At 45.4% G+C, this 23,200-nt stretch overlaps 1 protein-coding gene across 1 annotated transcript in view; it reads right to left on the reverse strand.

Annotated features, from left to right (window-relative positions):
• Positions 1 to 330: 330 nt before the first annotated feature.
• Positions 331 to 23,200, reverse strand: part of cntnap3 (contactin associated protein family member 3) — a gene marked incomplete at both ends in the record, with an annotated part of 104,580 nt that continues 81,710 nt past the window's right edge. The window contains 8 exons of the mRNA XM_079751535.1: positions 331 to 527; positions 1,465 to 1,536; positions 2,183 to 2,401; positions 6,495 to 6,582; positions 9,957 to 10,090; positions 11,499 to 11,723; positions 15,570 to 15,809; positions 22,401 to 22,619. Of these exons, the coding sequence (XP_079607661.1) occupies positions 331 to 527; positions 1,465 to 1,536; positions 2,183 to 2,401; positions 6,495 to 6,582; positions 9,957 to 10,090; positions 11,499 to 11,723; positions 15,570 to 15,809; positions 22,401 to 22,619 (1,394 nt within the window). The remainder of the gene's footprint in view (positions 528 to 1,464; positions 1,537 to 2,182; positions 2,402 to 6,494; positions 6,583 to 9,956; positions 10,091 to 11,498; positions 11,724 to 15,569; positions 15,810 to 22,400; positions 22,620 to 23,200) is intronic.

The raw sequence follows: 23,200 nt of genomic DNA on the forward strand, positions 1-23,200 counted from the left end.
TTCATTATGACAGCGAGAAATAAGACACATCTTGTTATAAAGACATTAATAAAATATTTACAATATAAATATGTACAGTTTCAGAAACGGGAACATCAACACCTGTTTTGAGTCTAACACTTTCGCTATAGTTTGCAACGATATGTACACTTTTGACATGTAAACAACTGAAGACGATGAAGGGCGGATCTCCTTCAGGGACGGCATCTTGTTTAAACATCTGGATCTGTGCCGCCACAAAACAAAACAAAAAAAAAACGTAGGTGTGGCTGGGCACCCTTGTCTTATTTCTCAACAGTTTTGTACCACTGGGAGATGAAGAACTCCCAGTTAGATGAAGAACTCCTTGGCGGTTTCACTGGGAATGTTGTGCGAGTCGTGCTGGGCGTTGAAGGGAACCTCTGGGCTGTCCTCGGGTTTGGTTCCCTTAACCTCCGGGTTGCCGTAGGTTTCCTTCCTCCTGTAGAGGAACACGGCCACGACAGCCAGCCCCAACGCCGTCAGGAAGGCGACCACCGCGATCACGCCTGCTCACGACAGAGCGGGGGAGAAGTTTAATCAGTTTTCATATTCTCTTTGAACGTTGAAAGTGTACAGAAATAGGCGAAAGTTGGGGGTTCTTTCAAAATGTCAATAGGAAAATGATGAATTAGTAAATTGGGTTCAAATCGAAATTCAAAACTATCATGGCCGTGGGGTATTGGTTTTCAACTCTTCAGACAAGATTTGCAGGAAGATGAAACACGACGCTGTCAATGCTTGAGTTCACTCTCCCAACATTTTAAAAAGAGCCAAATTGGAGGAGGCAAGGAGAGCTCTGGGGGGGGGTGCAGAGAACGCGTGTGTGAGTCATTTCCAGGAAGTCAGTCTTGATCAACAGCCCGATTGTTTTGCTTACAGCAATTAAAAGGGTTTGTTTTTGGGTACTTTTAAATATGTTAAACCATGAATAAACACCTTTTTCCACACCTGGCGTGTCACACTGAATTCCACACGGAAATCAAAAAGTTTGCATAGACTTGTGCTACGGGATCTTAACCACTTTGTTCTGCTGCTGTTCATGTTCCCGTGAGGAGGGCGATGGAGAAAGCATTGGCATTAAACATTAGAACATTATGCTACTTTGGGCGTGGTACACAACAGCAAAGAAGGTCATCTTTTTTAAATGTATATTATTATGTTATTATAATCCACGACTGGGTGCCATTTATTTACTTTCGCTTGCTTGGTTACTTAATGTTTCCAGGTTACTTATATAAGGCTGCGAAATGTAAAGCGGCGTCATTTGTTAGTGACCAACTCATATAGCTAAATGGCAAGTCATTAATTGGTGCAATCGGTGTGAACTCTGGTTAGTTAGTTTAATGGGGGATGCATATATAATCAGCAGGGAGGAAAATGCTAAACCGTTTGCACTGACTGTCGTCAAGGAAACAATGATGCAAAACGCGTTGGTTACTGTACCTCCAATCAGGGCAGAGTCAGTCCGGACGGAATTGACTAAAGGTTGACCTGTATTCACAGAACCGGACTGGTCTACCATGAGCAAGAGAGGGGGTTCAGGCAGAGAGGATGACGAAGAAGAAGAAGAAGAATGGAAAAGATACAGAAGAGAATCACCAAAATAAATTGAAAAATAAAATGGCAGAAGAATATCAAGGGCAATGAAAAACAGAGGGGGGGGGGAAAGAAAGAAGCCAGAGAAGTTAAGAAATTTGAGGACAACAGAGAAACCGTGTCGGAGCCTCCCCCATCAGGGCTGAAGGGGCCCATTAGATACACCAGCACTGGTCCAAATGGCTCTCGTAAGGAGGCTCCAAGCTACACGCCACCAGGGGATATGAAACTAAGTGGAAACTGCCTTCCACAATGATTGACTCTGCCTAATTATTTTTGTCCTTATCCCAAACAAGGCTTGCCTCTGTACCTAATGAGCCCATCACCATCGATGGAATGGTGGCATAAAAGAAATAAAAAAACAAGGCTAACATCAATGCAATAATTGTTTTTAAAGAACCATCTAGAACTGCATGGGGAAATGTTTTCAACTGACAGGACTAGAAATATTTTACTTCGGAAAAAAGAGATACTCTGGAAAACATCTAGATCAGGTTTGAAAAACAGATTTTCATAAATACAATTGAACAATGCTAAGAACACCATATTAACTCCACCCTCTTACCTGATAGGTGGTGTGTGTTCTCCGCAGCGTCGCCATTGGTCGGGGCTGAGGAGCCGCACTGGGACTGGACCAATGGGCCGCTGATGGCCACAGGGCTGGTGTCCGGGTGGAGCAGCGCAGCTTTGAGCGGACTGATGGAGTTGAACTGAACCACCGACAGACAGCCGGTGAAGCCCAGCGAGGCAAGGCGAGCCAGCTCAGGATCCAACTCATCAGACTCTGGGGGGGGGGGGGGGGGGGGGGGGGGGGGAAGAGAGAGCGCGAGAGCGAGAGAGAGAGAGAGAGAAAACGCTGTGATTTATAGTAATTAAATTACCACCGATTACTCGCAGGATTGTTATTCCTGTAATACCACCAAATCCGTAATCGCCAAACAGCCAAAGAGCAGGTTAATGTGGGGGGTAAAGGAGACAGCCTTTTAAAATAAGGGGAACAAAATAACAGTTACAATTAAGTTTAACACTAATGAGTAAACAAGTCATTTCACGGCACAATGAATCTACGAAAGGGCAACGATGCTATTTAAATGCATTAGCGAACTCTGAGCTAGGAGCGGGTAGCGTGTTTCGTATCCTGTGTGAGTCAGGAGTGGAGGAAGAGTGACAACACACGGGCGAGCCTAGGTACATGGCCTCAAGCTTCGGACAATGGTTAGGTTTTCTGAACGAATATTCAAATATTCTCTTCTCCTCAGAAGAGAAGAAGTAGAAAAAGTAAATTCATAGTGTGTGCATCTTTGCCTCCCTGAATCTGTGCCACTGAGAGAATTGTGTTGTTCTCAACGTGACGTTTTTTTCTCCAGTGTTATTTTAATGATGCAAAATGCTAAATTACAATATCCCGTAGGATTGCATGCGTGGACGCCAACGGCTTGCGGATCCACTCATGGGCCCTGTTATGGAAGAGACTCAGTGTAGCCTCAAGGTTTCCAAACACACTTCTCCCCTAGTTTGAGAATAGGCCTACCTCAATGATCACTCATGCCATGCCTGGCCATGCATGGAGGAGGTCTCACGCACTTAAATATTTATTTCTTTTGTCCCTGGGATGTCATTGAGATTTTCAGACGAAATAGAACCTAAGCTTCTACCTGCGGTTCCCAAAGATGCAAAGGCATGAAACAAAATTATAAATTCCCTTTTTAGGTGTATCTTTTTTTTCTTAAAAAAACCCCTGAAACTTTAGAACAAATATATGAATACTTGAATATCCGACCTCGGCACTGCCACACATCAAACCGAATTACATGGAGAGTTCTGTCTCTGTAATCGCCACTGTCGCTTGTTGTTGTTGCTCATCTAAACTAAGTTTGAATTGTAAACTTTAACCATTAAAGCTACAATCAGCAATCCTTGTCTCAGGCCAATTTGTTTTGACTAAATTGTGCTTCGGGTTGAGTCTTGTTCGACTACCGGCAATTGCTTTAAATAAGAATGCATGAGAAACATGAGACTCAATCACAACACAATTTAATCAGAACAAAGTGGGGTGAGCAGGAGCTGCTTGCTGGCAGCCTGAACAGCAACTTTTTGGGATCCACCGAGACCAGTGTGTCGGTTGCAGTCATCCAGGGAGTGACTCTTCCGTTATTGCCAAGCGCCCCGTTATCGGTGAGTCACCCTTCTAGAACAAAAACAATCCTTCTGTTATTTACGGATTGCCTTATTGATTCTGTTTTTTTGTCTGGGGTTTTCTATTATCTAGCAATGACAGGACAGTGGCTCGGGGTTGTATTTAAGATTTCACAAGTGATACCATAAAGTTATGGACTAAAGTATATCCATTAACCTAACAGTCAGTCAGTGGATGTAGGAGAGCAATGCTGACAAGCCTCAACTCCCCTGTCCTTTTCAATTAAAAAGCCTCACACCCACGCATTCACGCACGCATGCATGCACACACAAACACACACACACACACACACACACAGTAATGACTGTAGATTGAGTGTTATTGATTTGATTCCAAGTGTTTGTCATTCCACCAGGCAAGTACATCAACCACATTATCAGCACATGTCGATCAGTTTCACTCTTCATTACAGGCTACAGCAATTATACACATCCCCATCATAAGGCTCTGTGTCTCTCACACACACACGCAGGCCGGTAATTGCTCAGTTTTGTGAGTCCACTTTGTGATATATAACTGGGCAGGAAGTCTGTCGGTCTGTTCTGAGCGAGAGAAAGTCGGTGAGAGTAGAGAGAGATACATTTTGGACTTCTAGTAAATACACCACTCTACACCAAACAAGGCCTGGGAACACTGACCCTGTCAAATAGTTTACTCCCCGTGTCCTGATCATGTTAAAACAATTTGAGTAGCCATGTCATCTACTTTGAGCCTGTAAGTCTGCAGTGCTGAACTCACACTAGTTTATCAGAATAAAGTAAATATAGTCTATACAGAAACACCTCTCTATCAGCACACAAGGAAAGCAAAAGCATTGTACTGGGTTCTTTGGTTTCAAGTCCAGTGAATGGATCAGCAAGTCATGTGACATCTGGGAGTGGCCTAGTTCTAATTGAGGCTGATTGGCAGCAGTGACACACAAAATATATACTGGTTTTATCACTTTAAGTAAATACATCAACCGGTATACCATTTAGAGGCATGGGGAAACTAAAGAACTGGATTAAGTATCAGGAATAGTGTTCTGCCTGCACAATGTACGTTTTCCCAGGTGCAACTCACCCTAGGTACTTACACTGGAGTGAGTTGTAGCTACAGTTATAGCTATTTCATTTTCAGATGACAGTTACTGTCGTCTGACATTTTCAACCAGCGGCAAGGGGGCAGGCAGTTCGGGGAAGTTCAAAAGTGGACCAGACTGACAATTCCCTAGATGGATTGGAACGGATAGGAAACTTTTTAGCTCAGATCTATTTTAAAGTGAAAAGGCACCTGGTACTGGTATAGTGATGATTTATCCATTTAAGAAAGCAGCAGTTAGACTGTATTGTATAAATTCCTCATTTGGACCTGTTTGGGCCATTGTGTTCACAGTGTGGCTCCGGAACATGTCCCACTAGAAGAGAAGCAGGGTGCAGGCGATGGTGCTACCCCAGAACGGCTCCTCAGAGTGGGACCAGGTTTCCTTAGTTGGAAGAGGCTCTAAAGGAGCAGGTGCACCAGCCACTCACTGCTGTTTTTAATGTCTCCCCCAACAAGGACAACGGATGCGTGCCGACTGTAATTACGACCATCAACAGGGGAGAAGTGGCTTATTTTGCCTTCAGCCCAGCCAGATGAGACCGCATCAATATAAGGGATATATTATTCAACAGCGAAGAGAAAATCCTTGAGGAGAAGGTTGCTCAGTAGCGACGTTCGTCTCCTCGGTGCAGACTGAAGAAGGTTGTCTGAGGGGCTCGTTAACAAACCAAACCGCCTGGAAGGGTCTACTCTCGCTTTTTGGGCTATATTTTCGCTCCTCTCTAGGGTCAACTAGAAAGACACAACAGACTCGCTTTAAAGAGAAACAATCCAACACTGAGTAACAAAAAGTACATGTGAAGATGGTTGTGTGACTGACCTGGAATAAGCCAATTGGAAGATTTATGCTTAAAGGTTTAAATATCGGACATCATTAAAGGAATCGAATTCTCCAGCCTCACTTGACAAACAATAACACACAAGGACACAACTGAATTCTGCAACTGCTGCGGCAGTTACAACCACTCGTCTGTTTCGTCTGCGTTATCTGTTTCAGCATGCAGAAATTTTCATTGTTACCAACATGCTACGATGTACCGATTAACCGAATTGTGGCCCATTGAATGACTTTAACGTCGCTCTGCAATATGCATTTGTATCGCAATCGACAAAGGAACACGTATATGGCAACGGCAAAGGCGCTGACAGCGACCCAGTCATACATTATAGAGGAGATTGATGGCGGCCTAGCGCCATATTCACACTTCAGTTTGCATCGCATTTGACTTTTAAGTCCTTCAGCACATCGGGGAAATCCCTGCACAGAATTTTAAGTGTAACGTGATTACTCTCGTGGGAGTGAGGAACCAGTGAAAAGAAATCCCACTTTACTCTGTTGTTCTCCTACAGCAGTTGCTCATTTACATCTTAGACGGTTGAAGTGCTTTTATTTAGACGACTTGAATGATGTTGACGTCCGGTCCGCCGAAACATTATCTATCCCTTTAAGATTCCATTATGACGTCCGCACAATGTTTGACAGGTTGATAACGCTCTGCCAAGTGTATGTCTGTACGTGTGTGTGTGCATGTCTGTTTAATAATTCACAGAGTGCTTTGAATCCCTGTAAGTCCGATGACTCAGACCTTGTACTAACCGGAGACTCTGCCCAGGACTAAGGCCTTGATGGTGTTGAATTCCCCATCAGCTGTCAGGTTGAAGTCTTCTCTGGGGTTCTGGTCAACCTATGAGCAAAACAGCACAAACGGATAATAGAAAAAATTACATTTATGCAGAATATTCTATTCAGCAGATTGCGTGATCGCAGAGAATACAATCACTTCATAATGATTATGCTTTAGGCAAACATGTTTTTCCTTGATTGTATATTGAACTACAGGTACAACAACTATTGAGTTTTTCACCAAAAAGGGTCATTGTCGTAATGGATGTATTTCATTATGTATTGTGGTCTTATCCTTTTGTAATCCTAGTTCTCACTACGACATTAAAAAAGAGACCTTGGTCTCAAAGGGGCTTTCTTCCAAATAAAATAAACTTTCTAGAATAAAACCAGTAGAACGCTTCGCGACATATAAAAGTCCCCCTTTGCTCCCAACATCAAAGGTGACTTTCCGGTAGATACCAGTGTGGTGCTGTGCCACTGCCACAAGCCAAAGGATTGGTTCCCTTAACTTGCCTTGCTGTGGCTGAACCAAAAAACACCTGTCATTGCACTGCCAGTGCTGTGCTGGGAACACGCTGGGAACCATTACCAGTACACCATCGTCCAATGGGCAGATTGTTGCTTCCTGAGGAGCGCATCTTATTTGGTGTGTGGGAAAACAATCTAGGCCCCCATGTGGCCATGTTATTAAAACCGCGACCCGTGGCCCCTATGACCCGCTGATTGGCCCTGCGCTCTGGCCCCTCGCACACTAGCAGGGGGAAATGGATGAAATAAAATCAGTGATGCATGAGCGGAGCCCTGGGTCCGTTTAATATTCAATATCCATTTCACATGCAACATTGTGCATTCAGCGGCAGAACACCGATGGGCAGTGGAATACGAAACCTGATCCTTTAGCCTGGTCACCTGAGTTCACCTTAACAACCTGTACAGTCTGCTGCGGGCCCTGCTCATATAAAACCCTACACACACACATAAGGGGAAACAAGACCGCCAGACGCAGACCTGGAGAATGCAGAAGACACAGCAGTTGCTTTCAGGTACCCAGTCTGGATGCCCGGTGTGGGTTCGGATCTGGCGTAACACCAGAGTATCTTTGCACTGAAGTGACGAGCATTGACAGAGGTCAAAGGCACTGTGCCCTCTAGGAAATGGTGTCACTGTCCGTCGTGGAGCCGGTAGTATTGTAAAACATCCTGTGAAATGTGAATCTAGAAACTATTGCTGAATGAGTGAGGGGTGGTGCTGGTGGGGTCTGGTGGTGGTGGTGGTGATGGGGGTGGTGGTGGCGGTGATGGTGGTGGTGGCGGTGATGGTGGCAATGGTGATGGTGGTGGTGGCGGTGATGGTGGCGATGGTGATGGTGGTGTTGGTACCTCAACCAAACACTGATGAGCTCAAGGATCACTCAAGAGGAAACACTAAAAGGGAATAACATTGCCTTTACTTTCCCGTTTCCCTTGTGTCTGTCTTTGTCCTCCAGTGTGCGAGCCGAGTGGACCAACCAGAGGTGAATGAGAAAGACCCGGAGGGACCCCGGAGCGTCACCGCCGAGATAAGGGAGGTCTCTGATTGTTGAGCGCTGCAGTGATGACCTACAAGCCTTTGGGGGTCGCCATGTCGATTATGGAATGGGACTTTTTGTTAACGGGAGATATGATATCCCCCTCTTGAGAGAGATGGGGGGCATAAAGACGTTGATGTGTTGAAGGCTTTCTGAATTGAGACTCAACGGAGCCTTTTATTTCCGGTCAGTGTGGCGAGTGCGGTGGGAGGAGCCTATTATTATGGCTCGGCTGGTCTATCGAAACGCAATTTCCGTTCTCTTACTTCCTGTGAGCTGCGGATAATAGTCCCGGCAGCAAGACTGCGAGGCATGGCAGGTTTATTTATATAGCGCCATTCAGACACAAGGCCGTTCATTGTTCATTACAAAAGGAGGAAATCTCCTTTTAAAACACCAGGACAAGAACCTGACGAGTAACACAATAACAAAGACAGAGAATGATTTATATATATACTCCCTGTATGTACTATAGATATATATAATATATAATAATGAGTATATCCCTCTATCCCTCTGTCCTTCACTAAACCCAGCGGTGGACAGAGGTGTAAACTGGTGGGTACCTGAAAAGGTTTGCATATGCAGACATGCAGACCAATTTAACGGAGCAGTAAATATAAGGATCCTCATGACTCCTGTCTCTAATTAGAGCAGCACTTAACACCCTCCTCAAAACCCCTCATTTTGATCCCCAACTAATCAAACCAACCTAATTGTCTGTCCAGGTCCAAGTTTCAAAGTTACTATTTTCAGTTTAGAGGTCACAGTCATAACGCATCGGAACACAAACATGTGTTTAGTATTGAGATGGGTTCCAGTCAGCACCAGTGTGTCGCGCTTCATCCCGCCCCGTGACGTTAATGGAAACCACGGCGATGACGACTTAGCCTTTGTGTTCCAGACAGCCACGCTCTTATCAAACTCGTAACCCTGCTGTGACCCTGCAGTCACAGAGTCCCTCCCGCCCCTCCACTGATTCAATAGGACAGCACGCGAGGCAATCACATCGGTCTCACAAACAGATTGCACAGACATCCCTTTTTTTTTTTTTTTTTGCACAATTTATCAAATGAAGGCGATGAATAACCTGTCAACGAAACAAATGGGAGATGAAAATATGGACACGAAACCAGCATAATGAACCAAGCTGAGTCGTGTACTGAGATGTGTGTGTGGGTGTGTGTGTGTGTGTGTGTGTGTGTGCGTGCGTGTATGTGTGTGTGTGTGACTGGCTGTGCTCAGTTGTGATTAGCTTTGTTCCTGAGCGCTGTATTGTGGAGGTGCCATGGGTGTGACAGCGGGGAGAATAGCGGTTAGCATTTCACCCCCCCCCCCCCCCCCCCCCCCCCCCCCCGCCTCCCACTTCAACAACGCCGTCAGACCACTGACACACAGTGCGACAGCATGCGCATGTGGCCCCGGATAGGGTGTGCGTGTTTGTGTGAGTGTGCACTTGATAGGGTGTGCGTGTTTGTGTGAGTGTGCACGTGATAGGGTGTGCGTGTTTGTGTGAGTGTGCACTTGATAGGGTGTGCGTGTTTGTGTGAGTGTGCATGTGTGTTTACCAACGGTAGAATCGAGCGGCACGTACATTTCTATTTCCGTAAGAATGTGTCCCAGTCTCTGTCTCACTATTCATTTTAATATTAGTGATATAGGAAAGGCAATTTGAACATAGTTTAAGCTTGTGTGGCTTAAGTATGTAGGACTGATTTGGTGTGTGTGTGTGTGTGTGTGTGTGTGTGTGTGCGTGCGTGCGTGCGTGTGCAGTGTATGTCTGCATGCGTGTCCGGGTGCATGCACATGTGTGTGTGTGTGTGTATGCATGAACGTGTGCGTGTGTGTGCGTGCGTGTGTGTTACCTGCAGGGCCACAGCGTCCGCGTGTCTGTGCACGGTGAGGGTGTGCAGCTGACCGTCGGCCAGGTTCCTCACCCTGCTCCTCAGCACCTCAGCGTCTCGGGCCCCGTCCAGCTTGTACCGCACCTCCAGCTTATCTGCACACACACCGCAACACACACCGCAACACACACCGCAACACACACAGCAACACACACCGCAACACACACACCGGCTCAGCACTGCTGCTTCATTCGTACTATGCCGTGCGTACCCCTACTTTACTAATACGCTGCTGTGATACTGCTTCTTTACTAATACTTTGCTGTCCATATCGCTACTTTACTAATACTCTGCTTTACATACTGCTACTTTACTAATACTGTGCTGTAGATATTGCTTCTTTTCTAATACTCTGCTGTAATACTGCCTCTTTACTAATACTATTCTTTACATACCGCTTCTTTACTAATACTATGCTTTACATACCGCTACTTTACTTATACTGGGCTTACACACTGCTGCTGTTCTAATACCCTGCTGTAGATACTGCTACTTTACTAATACTATGCTGTCCATACTGCTACTTTACTAATACTATGCTGTACATACTGCTACTTTACTAATACTGTGCTGTACATACTGGCCCTCCACTGGTACTATGCTGTATGTACTGTCTCTTTACTAGAACTAGTTGTACATACTGTGAGTCTACTTGTACTAACATGTTAACCCCATCAGCTTGAGAACCATTTAATCTCAAGCACCACTCATTCAAATGTATTTTTGTTCCGAAAGTACATTCTCCTGGCTGAACATGTCCTTGACTTGCATTATAATCATAGCCTGTTACAAAGTAGCTGCTGCTGTAATAACAAAGGTTTGAGAATTAAGAGGATTACCGCTAATTCACCATCAACAATAGGAGACTAAACCTAATTAAAGTTGTATAATTTTTGGAGAATTACAGAGCAGAGGTTTGGTTCAGAAAAAAAACAATTATTTATGTAACCTTGCTTTAACCAAAGTTGCATCTTTGCTTCTTCAAAGTGAAATTATCAGGAACCGCATACTAATTATTCCTTCAAACACTGTGAATGTAATAATCCTCTTAAAATGGACAATAATTATGAATATTTTAGCCTTTTGTTTGTTCTGCAACAACACTAGGAAGACACAATATTAATTTGAGCCCTGCTGATCCGATGCCGAACAAGTAGGTTTGTAATCCTGAAGTACAGATAGAGATAAGAGTTTGGTTGCTGGACTTACACTAGTCTAGCATATGGCCTTTCTCCTCACTTCAATCTGCACATTACATTCACAACAAATCAGGCAAACCATAGCTTCTAATTTAATTCAAAGTTGCTAACAACGGACTGTCCAACAACAATAGGTTATTGCACAACTGAAAGTGTACAACTTTCAATTGTTCCAGTCATCAGACTACATACTGCTGTGGCATTAAAAAGAAAGATAGAAGATAGCCTCTGAACCTCTATAATTGTGCTTTTAGCCCCCTCATCAAAGTAAAAGCCCCTCTCTCAAAGTAAAAGCCCTCTTCACCATGCTTGTTGATCAGCAGGGCCAGATGCTCCTTGTAGAAGGAGGAAACGTAGAGGAGTAGGGCGGGACTTTGCCTGGTCCTGAAGCTCAGGGAGATGTTTTCTCCCCGCAGCGTGACGTCGCTGTAGATGGAAGAGGACAGGGCACTGGCGTTCCGGCTCTGCTCATACGGCTCCCTGAAGGAATAGCGGGCTGACGTCGTCGACTTGAAGATGGCAGACACCTCTGGATATGGAGAAAAAAGGTTGACATGAGTATGAGAAGTTCGAGCTCAGCCTTTATTATCTTTGAAAATCTCAACTTTAAAGGCGAAAAAAAGATGAAAACAATCTGTATATTCAGAAGTTGGCTCACATTGCAAATAGATCATTCGGGATTTCCTGTGTTGGATGATAAAGTACCACCCTATCCCCCACTACATGGTCTATTTTTCCATGACCGTGTGTGCAACTCGGATGGAGAGTGTCAGGTGCCCCTAGCACAAGTCAGGAGTCAGCAGCAGCTGTGATACGCACTCGCCGCCTAATTAGTGAGCCGACAAAGTCCTTCCATTGGCTGACAGCCGAGAGGAACCACACCGCACGCCTCCTAATTATAAACACTCTCTCCCAGAGCGATGTCAACCACACCGCTGTTCCTCTGACGCTTCAGCAGGGCGCCACCAGGTGCTGGCTGAACCCACCATACCCATGGCCCACGCACGACGCCTTCTTCCCGTCACCCGGTAAAGAAACAACGCGGCTATGAGTTATGATTCACTTTTTGAGACATCAAATAAACTTTTAATAACAAACGAAATCCCTCTTCTTCTGCTTCTTCCCTTCTGCTCTCCGACTCTCTTGATCTTCCCCGTGGCAGCTTGGAAGATATTTATGCTAGGTGGTGGGAGCCGTGGCGGTGTGCTCGGATCCGCTGGTGTGCTGGAGTGCTGGAGTGGGTTTAAGTGTGCAGCCCACAATGGGAGGTTGCTGGCAGAGGGATGGCGCTGGCAGTGAATCAGCGCTCCCATCCAATGAAGGTGGAGAAGAGGAGTGATGAAGTGTCACTCGATGCATCGCCTGCGGGCAGTCCGAGTGTTGGGGCGATGTCATAGTTAAACTGCACTTTAAGGGCTCTGGCCTGTTTTTGCCAAGACCTGCGGTTGATGGATGACAGTGTCTGTGTGGAGATGTAAATAAGCCGTGATTATGGTTCACCTCGCCCCCCCACCACACTCTCGAGGTGAAGGCAAATATATATAAATATATACTGTACACTATGGACTATACACAATAGACTCTATATCATATAGTCCATAGTATATATCCTATTGAGTATATTAAACACTATATATTATATTTGAAATAGTATAGTCTATATTATATAGTATTGTGTTACTTCTACGACCGAAGGCCGTGTCCAGTGTACAGTTGTAGTGTATAACGGTTGGTGGTTCTATGTTAAACATAATAGCCTCATGGGAAACACAACTCCACTCAAGTCCCTTAAATGACAAACAGCTTTGACAGATGGGGGTACTTCATATGAAGTCAATGAAATCAAGTTTCCCAAAACCAAAATAAAGTTTTTTTTGCATTGTGCCGTTTCAGTGAAATTATGAAATTATGATAGCGCCATTGAGGAGCATGCCAAGAACAAATACACACACAGACACACACACACTACTCTGGATGACAAATCGCCAGGAAGGGATAATACCATTGCAACTGGTTACCAAATTACCAGCCTCTTATTACAAGTAGGAAGAGATTTATGATAAACATTTGAATAAAGCGGCCACTCACTGTGTTGTGTGAGTGGGTGGAAGCACCTGGGAAAGCAGCATGTAACAAAGTCCAGGTCTGAACGCCGATGTCTCACATATACTTTATGATGTATAGCACACAGTATATCATGTATAGTCAGGGGTGAACATAACTGTTTTATAGAGTTACTCAGTTGACTACCAGGAGATGGTGTTTGGTACGCGCCCCAGACATGGCCCACACGTAACATCTGATCTTATGAAACGTACCCAGTTTCACAAAGGTTTTTTGCGTCACCTTTTTTCTTAACAAACTGCAGCAGCTCGACCACGGAGCGTTTGATTATCTCACAAAAGGAACGTTGCGACCAGCTGGTTTTGCGCAGTTCTCCAGTGTGTGCGCGGTGCACAGCGCACGCAGCGCACATGAGCGCACATTTCATTGCGCTTATCATTCGTTCCGATCCACGGCACATCCTGGCGCCACTTTTCGGAAAAAAACTATTTTCTTCTGCTCCGGCTCTGTTTGCCTTTTCTTTGAAGGTGGCGAACGCACAAGTGGCTGCTCAATGTAGTCAGTGTTTTCGTTTTTTTCGATCTCCCGTAAATTACGCAAAAGCGTTGTAGTCAGTCCCTCCAGAAAAACGCGATTATGCGATCGCATAATTCAACGCATAATCAGCCAAAGTACGCATATTCATGCGGGGGCCGCATTTTATAAATATATGCCTCACTTTCACCGCATAAATTGCCGATTTCCATGCAAAATATGCGGGGCTTGCATGATTTCATAATCCCCGCATTTTCGTTGCAAAAAAAGTCACATATATCTTAGCAGAAAGTTGAAAAACGTTGCGTTTACTTCACACAAGAGCAGCTGTCACACCAAATTTGTACCGGATGCCAAATTTGTACCTGGTACGTAATCCATACGTAATCCATTCCAAACCTGCCTGGCAACAGATGATCGCGGACGATCGCGTCGATTGACGTAGGAAGGTTCAAGAACATTCGCGAAGTCGTTCATTGAGTTCAAGAACATTCGCGAAGTCGATCATTGAGCGCGACAAGACAGATAGCCCTAACTTTACAAATTACATTTATTAGTCCAAAAAAACACTATATCAAGGATATTATTTTTTATTTATCTACTTTATTTTAAACGTATTTATTCATATTATCAATGTATTTATCTATTTCCTTAAACAGTAATAGCTTAATGCTATGGGGATAACGTGAATAATAATGATTGTTGATTGAAAATGGTGTCATTTAATCCGTGATCATCTGTTGCCAGGCAGGTTTGGAATGGATTACGTATGGATTACGTACCCGGTACAAATTTGGCACTCGGTACAAATTTGGTGTGACACAGCCATTTCCCCCTGTTGCCATGGGAACGTTATGAAGTGACGCAATTACGCGATGTGAACGTCATCGGAAAGCTGCATTTTCCACAAGTTCCCACATTTTTTTACAAGTTCCCGCAATATCATCGCATAAAATTGCATAAATATGCCGCATATTTCATCGCACTTTTTAAGAAAACGTGCCGCATAATCAGGGATTTTTGGCCGCAACAATCACAAAAAAAACGCCGCATTTTTCTGGAGGGACTGTGTAGTGGCACAAGTGACGTTACGCATCCCTGGTTATGGCCGCGCATGCCTACTTGCGTACCAGTTATGTGCACCCCTGTGTGTAGTATAATGTATAGTATAAAGTGAATTGTATATAATGTATAGTTTTGTGTATAATATATAGGTTAACCTCTATGTATAGTAGACAGTATATAATGTAAAGCATATACTTTTACCTCTATGACAGAAGGTGTATAGTCCACAGTATACAACAGTGGTTCTGAGCGAGTAATTTGATTGGACAAGAGACATTCCATGGGCTCTGCAGGGGCGCTGATGTGAGCGTCCAACACCACTCGGACTGCTCACCAAACTGTAAACCAGCTGTCAAAATCACTCCGCATTCCAGCTGTAACCGACTGACTTTAACTGACATAAACTGTTGGGTGTTGTTTTGTTTACATGTTGCTTGGCAACAGTCCGCTCAGTGGGGATCTATTTTTGTGGGCTGATGCAATTTCATTCGTTTATATGATTAAATAAACCAACAAATCACACTCTATTGTCGATTATTATTGTTAACAGTACATTTTAGTAGTATAACTGTTGTATAAAAGCAATATCACACTCGGGGTGGCAATGTGCCTCTGGCCCAATCACAGCAGCGCTGGTATAGAGCGACAACATTGCTCCCTCTCAGGTGATATTGCTTAGGTATATAATGTATGTAACGTATAGCAGCGTGACCTCTATGACAGAAGGCCCCAGTGTAGGCCGACAGGCCACAGCCGCAGGTGAAGCCCCGGCTCCTCTCCACACAGTGGCCCTGGTTGCGGCACAGGGAGCCGTAGCTGCTGCAGTGTCCGGGGCAGCCGGGCCGGACCTCCGGGGTGATGCGTGCCCTGCCCTCCAGGTCCATGGCGTCCTCGTTCAGCCGCAGCGCCCGGATGCAGCCCCGGAAGCCCTTCTGCCGGGACGCCGTGCCCCCTGGGGAGGGGAGAGAGAGAAAGGCGAGAAGAGGAGCCGGGCGTTAGCGATTCGACGCTATCTCGTTTAGGCACACAGACACCCTTCCCCTTTCCTCCAGACGTCTGCGCGCGTCAGCTCCATTAATATCAGGAGGTCTGAGCCCGTGAGTGCGAGATGCTCTTAGCCTGAGCGATGGCGCTGAGCACGGAGGCGGGTGATTAAGGCGCAGACGGGTGCAGATCGATCGCGTGTACACCAGACAATGGAGCCATCGAACCCATAAAACCTCACGCTCCAGCGTTCCGACGACGGGGTCGACTCGCGCGTCAGTCCTCCTAAAAAGGGCGACGTTGTCCACGCTGCGATGCCTTTCTGGCCTACTGTCGGGGGGACCCCGCCCTCACACATGACCTCCCCACGGCCTCTGCATCAGAGGACATTTGTCACCCCGCCCCGACGTCATGTGACGAGGGAGCGAGAGAGAGCACGTGGCGGTCTCCCGGCGACGCGAGTGTCTGGGTCTCGCCCACCACACCCACTCCCTCCGCTCTTTCTCTGCCGTTCTGCCGTCTTCGACAGCCGATTCGCGTATTGTCTTGTCAGCGCTCTGGCTTGCGTTGTTCTTTGCGCGCTTTTTTTTTCCCCGTACAATTTGACAGGAAAATAGCAGCGAAGCATAAACAACAAAGAACACATTCAGTGGTTTTGACTCTCACTGCTTGTCTGAGACAGTGTTTTCATCCAGTTTTCAGGATATCTCGGATGTGAGGAAACGCATACTGAACACCTTCATACGTTTCCAGTTGGCTCGCCTAATTAGTGTGGCAGATTTCATTGTGCATTCACATGCAACTAAGTTCCTTTAGCACAGCAGCAGAAACGGTGAAACCCACTTAAGGTGTCAGGAGCCTGACATACTGATATGTGATATGTGCTCACACCATACAGACACACACACCTAAACAAACACACCTGAGAGCAACTGGTTTGCAAGGTTGTGATACAGAAGCAACCATGTTTTAAGTCTGAGAGCACACACACACACCCACACAATCATTAAGGGCTACAGATTGACAGGCATATATCATTCTCAGTCCTCAGAGTTGGGAGACAGAAGGTTGCTGTCAACGTTATCAATCTCTGAGCGACTGCCTCTGTATTTTTCAGTAAAGGCAGCCTCTCAGATCCTCTATGTTTAGGTGCAAGCTTATATCCATATATATGAAAACCTGAACCGGCTATTAACAAGCAGTCAGGGACAGAGGAGCCTTTATCAGAGATGGGATTCGATATGAAATTGCATAGAATATTTAAATTGGACACTATAAAAAATGTCCTACGCAACACATGAAAATTCTCGTAGTTTAAACTCGTGTGGTTCATGTGGCTGGCTGCAGTGAAGGATCTGAGGAAGAGTCGAGATGTGAATACAGTTAAGCCAGACACGAAAAAACGTGATGTTTGCCGACATTTGCAAAAGTAATTAAAAACAAAAGAAACAAATCATCACTGCAATCATGGTCAGGTCAGACCTACAACGTGGATCCCAGGAAGTGACAAAAACACTCTGTGTCAATCAGAATGCCAGACGGACTCAAAGAATAAACCATGGAAGGGCTTAGCGGAAATGGAAATCACTGTATGATCGGTATATCTTGCTGCACAGAAAGTGGAGAAAAAATAGCACAACAATCAATTATGTATTCTCACCTTTTCACAACGCTGAGGAATAGCAGCTTGAATCCATATGTGCCATCTCTGTGCTCGCAGCAGCACCCGAGTTAATTAATCATTAACCGCTCGGTGGCAGGTTGGGGCCTAATGCTAGGATACTTTGAAGTGGAGATACTGCATGTGTTTTTATACAGGGAATGTGGAGTTACGCCGTGCCTGGCACCATTTTGTGAGGCGGAAGCACCAAACCGGACATGTATAATCCTTCAATAGAGGAGGCTGCTGTTTGAGGAGCGTCAGGGTGGAATCGACCGTAAAAATGATAAGTACTTGGAACAGAGAGTAGTATTTTAATCTGTAAAAAAGAAACACTAGAGTTTTAGAAATGCAGTGAGAGAAAGGAGGAAACTGCTGTCTCCTCTACTGCGGGGAATGTACTATTGACCCAACAGTGATATTGACCTCTAAACATGGCACCGTCACCGTAGCGTTGAAGCGTGGTGTGACGTCAACCTCCCAGACCCTATAGGGCTCAAAACTACCCGTTGAACTAAATGAAACGAGAAGGACGCTGTACACGCAGTGAGCATCAAAGGACGTACCTGGCGTCTAGCAGTGGATACGTACACAGATGATGTGCTCGGTAAATGTAGAGTCAACAATAACAAGGGAGGTCTTGGATCGCTGACGGTATAAGGTTCCATGAAAACGCAAGGCTGCCCTCTTTTAATTCTCTCTGCACTGACGGCCACAGAGAGACACGGCGCCGGTACTTGGTCTTGTCAGTCGGGGTAAGAGCACAATGCATGCATGGCACACACTGTTCTTTGGGTTATTTAGCATGTTGCATGATTAAAGGACTCCTGATGTCTCGTTATATTACGGCTAATGAGCCTGTGTAAAAGGGGCTTCTGAACGTATGCGAAAGCTTTTTTCCGATGGACACATAAAGAACGGACAAATGTGTCACTACGAGCCTTGATGCAAACGGCGTTATGTATTATAAAGCAATCATCCTTTATGTCAATCTCGTGTTTTATTATTAACCCGACACAATGGGGGGCCCTGTCATATCCATCTATGCATCAGCACTGAGTTCATACAAATGTCTTCGCTGCTCATGACTCGAGTCGTGCTCGCTTCAACAAAACACGATGGTTTCTCATATATTAAAATGACTCGCCAGACTCATTTACTAAATTTAGAGCATCTCAAATTGGTATGCCTCTCAATTGAAACGATGGAATACTTGGTGTGAACAAATTCTAATTATAATAGTAATTAGCAGTAATTAGTTCTCAACCATTTTAATTTTCAAACCACAATCCCACCCGCGGCCTAACCACGTTCTATTATTGCCAACACTACGCTACGGTGGGGCACACTGGAGAAACTATGGTAAAACAAGAAAAAAAAAGTAGAGTTACCAGGTTTTTGCCTGAGGCAAGGGCCATTTGACAAAAACATTACTGTACAGAGCGCTACAGTCTATTTGCCAAGCGGGTCCCTCACTAATATAACCCAACTACCTGTCAAGCCAGTCTCTCACTAATGTAACCCAACTACCTGTCCTCCACTAATATCACCCAACTACCTGTCCTCCACTAATATCACCCAACTACCTGTCCTCCACTAATATCACCCAACTACCTGTCCTCCACTAATATCACCCAACTACCTGTCCTCCACTATTATCACCCAACTACCTGTTCTCTCACTAATATCATCCAACTACCTGTCCTCCACTAATATCACCCAACTACCTGTCCTTCACTAATATCACCCAACTACCTGTCCTCCACTAATATAACCCAACTACCTGTCCTCCACTAATATAACCCAACTACCTGTCCTCTCACTAATATAACCCCACTAGCTGTCCAGGTCCCTCCTGCATGCAAAGTACACAAGCTGAACTCTCCTTATCAGATCTCAGCTATTCTAGACACTCTTGGATCTCGGATACTCTGATGATCTGTACAGACATCACTCACACACTTTCATGGAGGATACCATTAGCATGGCCCCTTTCTAAAAGCCCAGTCCTTTCAGCACTGTTTAGATATACTAGCAACCCCATGGTAAACACTAACAGCTACACAGGGTGTTTACCATATAAGGCTAAGCCAGGAAGTCATCTGCGTGCCTTTGTTGGGTAAACACATTAATATTCACCGCAACTCTCCTGCCTCTGGCCAATGTAATCAGTGTACGTTGGTGGGGTTTCCCTGCGGACATGCTGTTTACTGATAAAACACGACATCCATAATATTTACTCTGAAAAGGTTCCATACCTCGCCACCTGACCTTCTCCCCATTAGTAAAATGAACGCACAATATTATTTTTATTTACTTTTTGATTTATTTTGATTTAATTACTTGGAACAGACATTATTCAAACCTGGCCTATTCTAAACAACCAAAAAAACAATACAGTAATCATGTTCCTCCTCTTGGTAATAAAGAACAACTGGTATTAGCATACCGTTTATTGTTTTTAAAGATTCATGGGTTTACTATTTAGTTCTTTCCTTGGTTGTGCTAAAACGGAATAGCTGACCAATATCTAACATATATTTATCCTTTATCTTTATCCATCTATTTAGCCTTTTGAATGATTATGCGCGATGAATAATAATTTCCAGTCTGCTTAGCCTCCTCGGGCTCTCATTCAAGATTGGATCATTATAATCAAGGGATGCGTCCGGTGGGGTATTTAAGCAGCTCATCCTCCTTGTAGATTCAAGAGAGATACTCGTGTGCAGACTCACTAGGAGGCTGTTTGTTTTCGGGTTGTTATTATTATTGCACAACAAACTAAATGGGCAACTATGACAATGTTTTGAGGGAAACTAACAAGCAACGGGCTGACAGGGAGAGAGCGACGGCTGCTAGCCAGGCTGTGAAAGGCCTGGCCACCACCACCAACCCCACCACCACTGGGTCAACGACAACACCGCCATCCCCACCTCCTCATCTTAGCAATGCTTAGGGCGGAGTCTGGTCTAGAGCTACGATTCCCAAGTCGGAAGAGGGGGATGATATTGAGCAATATCGAGTGACATTTGAGCCTGTAGCCACAGCCCACAGGTGTCCGAAGACAGATTGGGTATCGCAGTTGCTGCCAGGAGCGCTTATGTACATTCATGGGGACATGAATGAGTTGGTGAACTATGACCTGGGGAAACAAACGATTCGCATTAAGTATGAGATCAAGGAAGATGTGTATGGCCAAAGGTTCTGGGAGCCAGACGTCAGTCCAGGAGAGACTCCATGTCAGCTTCAGAATCGACTCAAAGACATTTATTACATGGCTAAAGCCAGCTGTAAAGACTGGCCAACTGGTTTTAGAAATGCTTATCCCGCAATGTTTCATTAGACCGTTGTTTCCGGAGCTGGAAGTATCGGTTCAGAACACAACTCCAAGATGGGACAGCAGGTTATATCGGCCAGGGTTGCATACTGATGTCTGAAGAGTTTGTGAATCATATCCCGAGTGTCAGTTAACCAGTCAGAAAAGGGTCCATCCTTTTCCAACAAGTCATTTAAATCCCATTATCTAGACTATGCATGGACACAATCTATTTATGGGTGCATCATTTTAGACAAATCCACTTTTTAGACCAATCGACTCCTTTTGTACTTTCCCTTTTGTCATAAAGGAATGAAACAAACACTCCTGATTCTGAATGAGCAATCAGTCTCATTTAGAAATACAGGTAATTATGGGTGTTCCTACAACCATGATTGGAGAATAACAGGGTGTGAACTCTTAGATCATTCAGGTGAGCACAATCTCAGGACAATAAGTGTGTATGAACAGATGCCCTAAACTGTTGTGGTGCCACACACAGTTTGAGGATTTCGGGGAAATCTCTGCACACACCGATTTCCATCTTTCTCGCTGAGCATTTAAACGGGATGAAGACACCTACTCAGAGATCAGTGCACCTGGCCCAAGGCACAAGCACTGCAAAACATTAAAACAGGCGTACAGTGTGCCAGGCTTTAAAGACGTGTGAACCAGCCCCCCGGTACGGCTACTGATGAAGGTGCATAATAATAACATAACTGAGAGATTATCTTGTCTTTACTTTGGTCACAGTGTTCAGAGTGACAGTTTACATAGAGGCGAGAGGAAGGTAATGAGCGAGAGAGAAACTGGATGGCAGTAATGATTTGTTTTTGCAGTGAAGCTTGCATGTGCGTGTGCCCGTGTGTGTGTGTGTGTGTGTGTGTGTGTGTGTGTGTGTGTGTGTGTGAGAGTACATGTGCGTGTGTGTTGGTGTGTTTATAGTTCACTATGTAGGAAACAAGAACTCAGCTCCTTTTACCAACAGTTTGAAAGCAGCCATTGGAACAGAGAGAGACAGCTTCGATGCTATAGAGGGGATATAGTGAGAGATGGAAAGAGAGGTGGTATAGACAGAGAAAGAGAGAGAGAGAGAGGTGGATATAGAGAGAGAAAGAAAGATAGAAAGTTGATAGAGAGGGGAAAAGACAGATAGAAAGTGGATATAGAGAGAGAAAGACAGAGAGGTGGATATAGAGAGAGAAAGACAGATAGAAAGTGGATTTAGAGAGAAAGACAGATAGAAAGTGGATTTAGAGAGAGAAAGACAGATAGAAAGTGAACTTAGAGAGAGAAAGCCAGATCGAGAGGTTGATATAGAGAGAGAAAGACAGATAGAAAGATGGATATATTCAGCGAGAGACAGAGAGGTGGATATAGAGAAAGAAAGAAAGAAAGACAAATGGTTTTATAGAGAGAAAGACAGATAGAAAGATGGATGTAGTCGGCGAGAGACAGAGGGGGATGTGGTGAAAGAAAGACAGATGGAGCGCAGTTAAGAATCGATATTCCTCACAGCTATAGTTACTCGTGCACACTGTTCAAAGACATCACACAGAGACTCACTCCCCCCCCCGGCTCACCTATGAAGAGCAGGCTGTTGAGCTGCAGGTGGACGTGCCCGTCGTCGGGGGCCTCTCGCGTAGCAACGGGCAGCGCGTCCACGCTGAGCGACGCCTCCTTCACGTTGCGCTCGGCCCGCACGCGGTGCCACCGGTCGTCGTCCAGCGGCCGGGGGGCCCGCACCCGCACCTCCAGGGGCCCGTTGCCCACGTCGAAGGAGAACAGCACCTCGGTGGAGGCTGGGGGCCCGAGAGAGAGAGAGGGAGGGAGGGGGGGAGGGAGGGAGGGGGAGAGAGGGAGAGAGGGAGGGGGGGGGAGAGGGATGGAGGGGGAGAGAGAGAGGGAGAGAGGGAGAGGGGGAGAGAGAGATAGAGAGAGAGAGAGGGAGGGGAGAGAGGGAGAGAGGGAGGGAGGGGGAGAGAGGGAGGGAGAGAGAGAGAGAGGGAGAGGGAGAGAGAGGGAGAGAGAGAGAGGGAGAGGGGGAGAGAGAGAGATAGAGAGAGAGAGGGAGAGAGAGAGAGAGAGAGGGAGGGGGGAGAGAGAGAGAGAGAGAGAGAGGGAGAGAGGGAGAGAGGGAGAGAGAGAGGGAGAGAGAGAGGGAGAGAGGGAGAGAGAGAGGAGGAGAAAGAGAGAGGGCAGTGGGAAAAGAGAGAGGGAGAGAGATAGAGAGGGAGAAAGGGAGAAAGGGAGAGAGAGAGAGAGAGAGGAGGAGGAGGAAGTGGGAGAAGTCACCAGGGATGAAAGAGAGAGGAAACCAAAAATATTACAGAAATATTTATTATCTTGTGACGACAATAGTTTTCCGACAACAACATTCAGC

The sequence above is a fragment of the Pollachius pollachius genome, assembly GCF_949987615.1.
Source record: "Pollachius pollachius genome assembly, chromosome: 14".
In the NCBI taxonomy this organism is placed as follows: domain Eukaryota; kingdom Metazoa; phylum Chordata; class Actinopteri; order Gadiformes; family Gadidae; genus Pollachius; species Pollachius pollachius.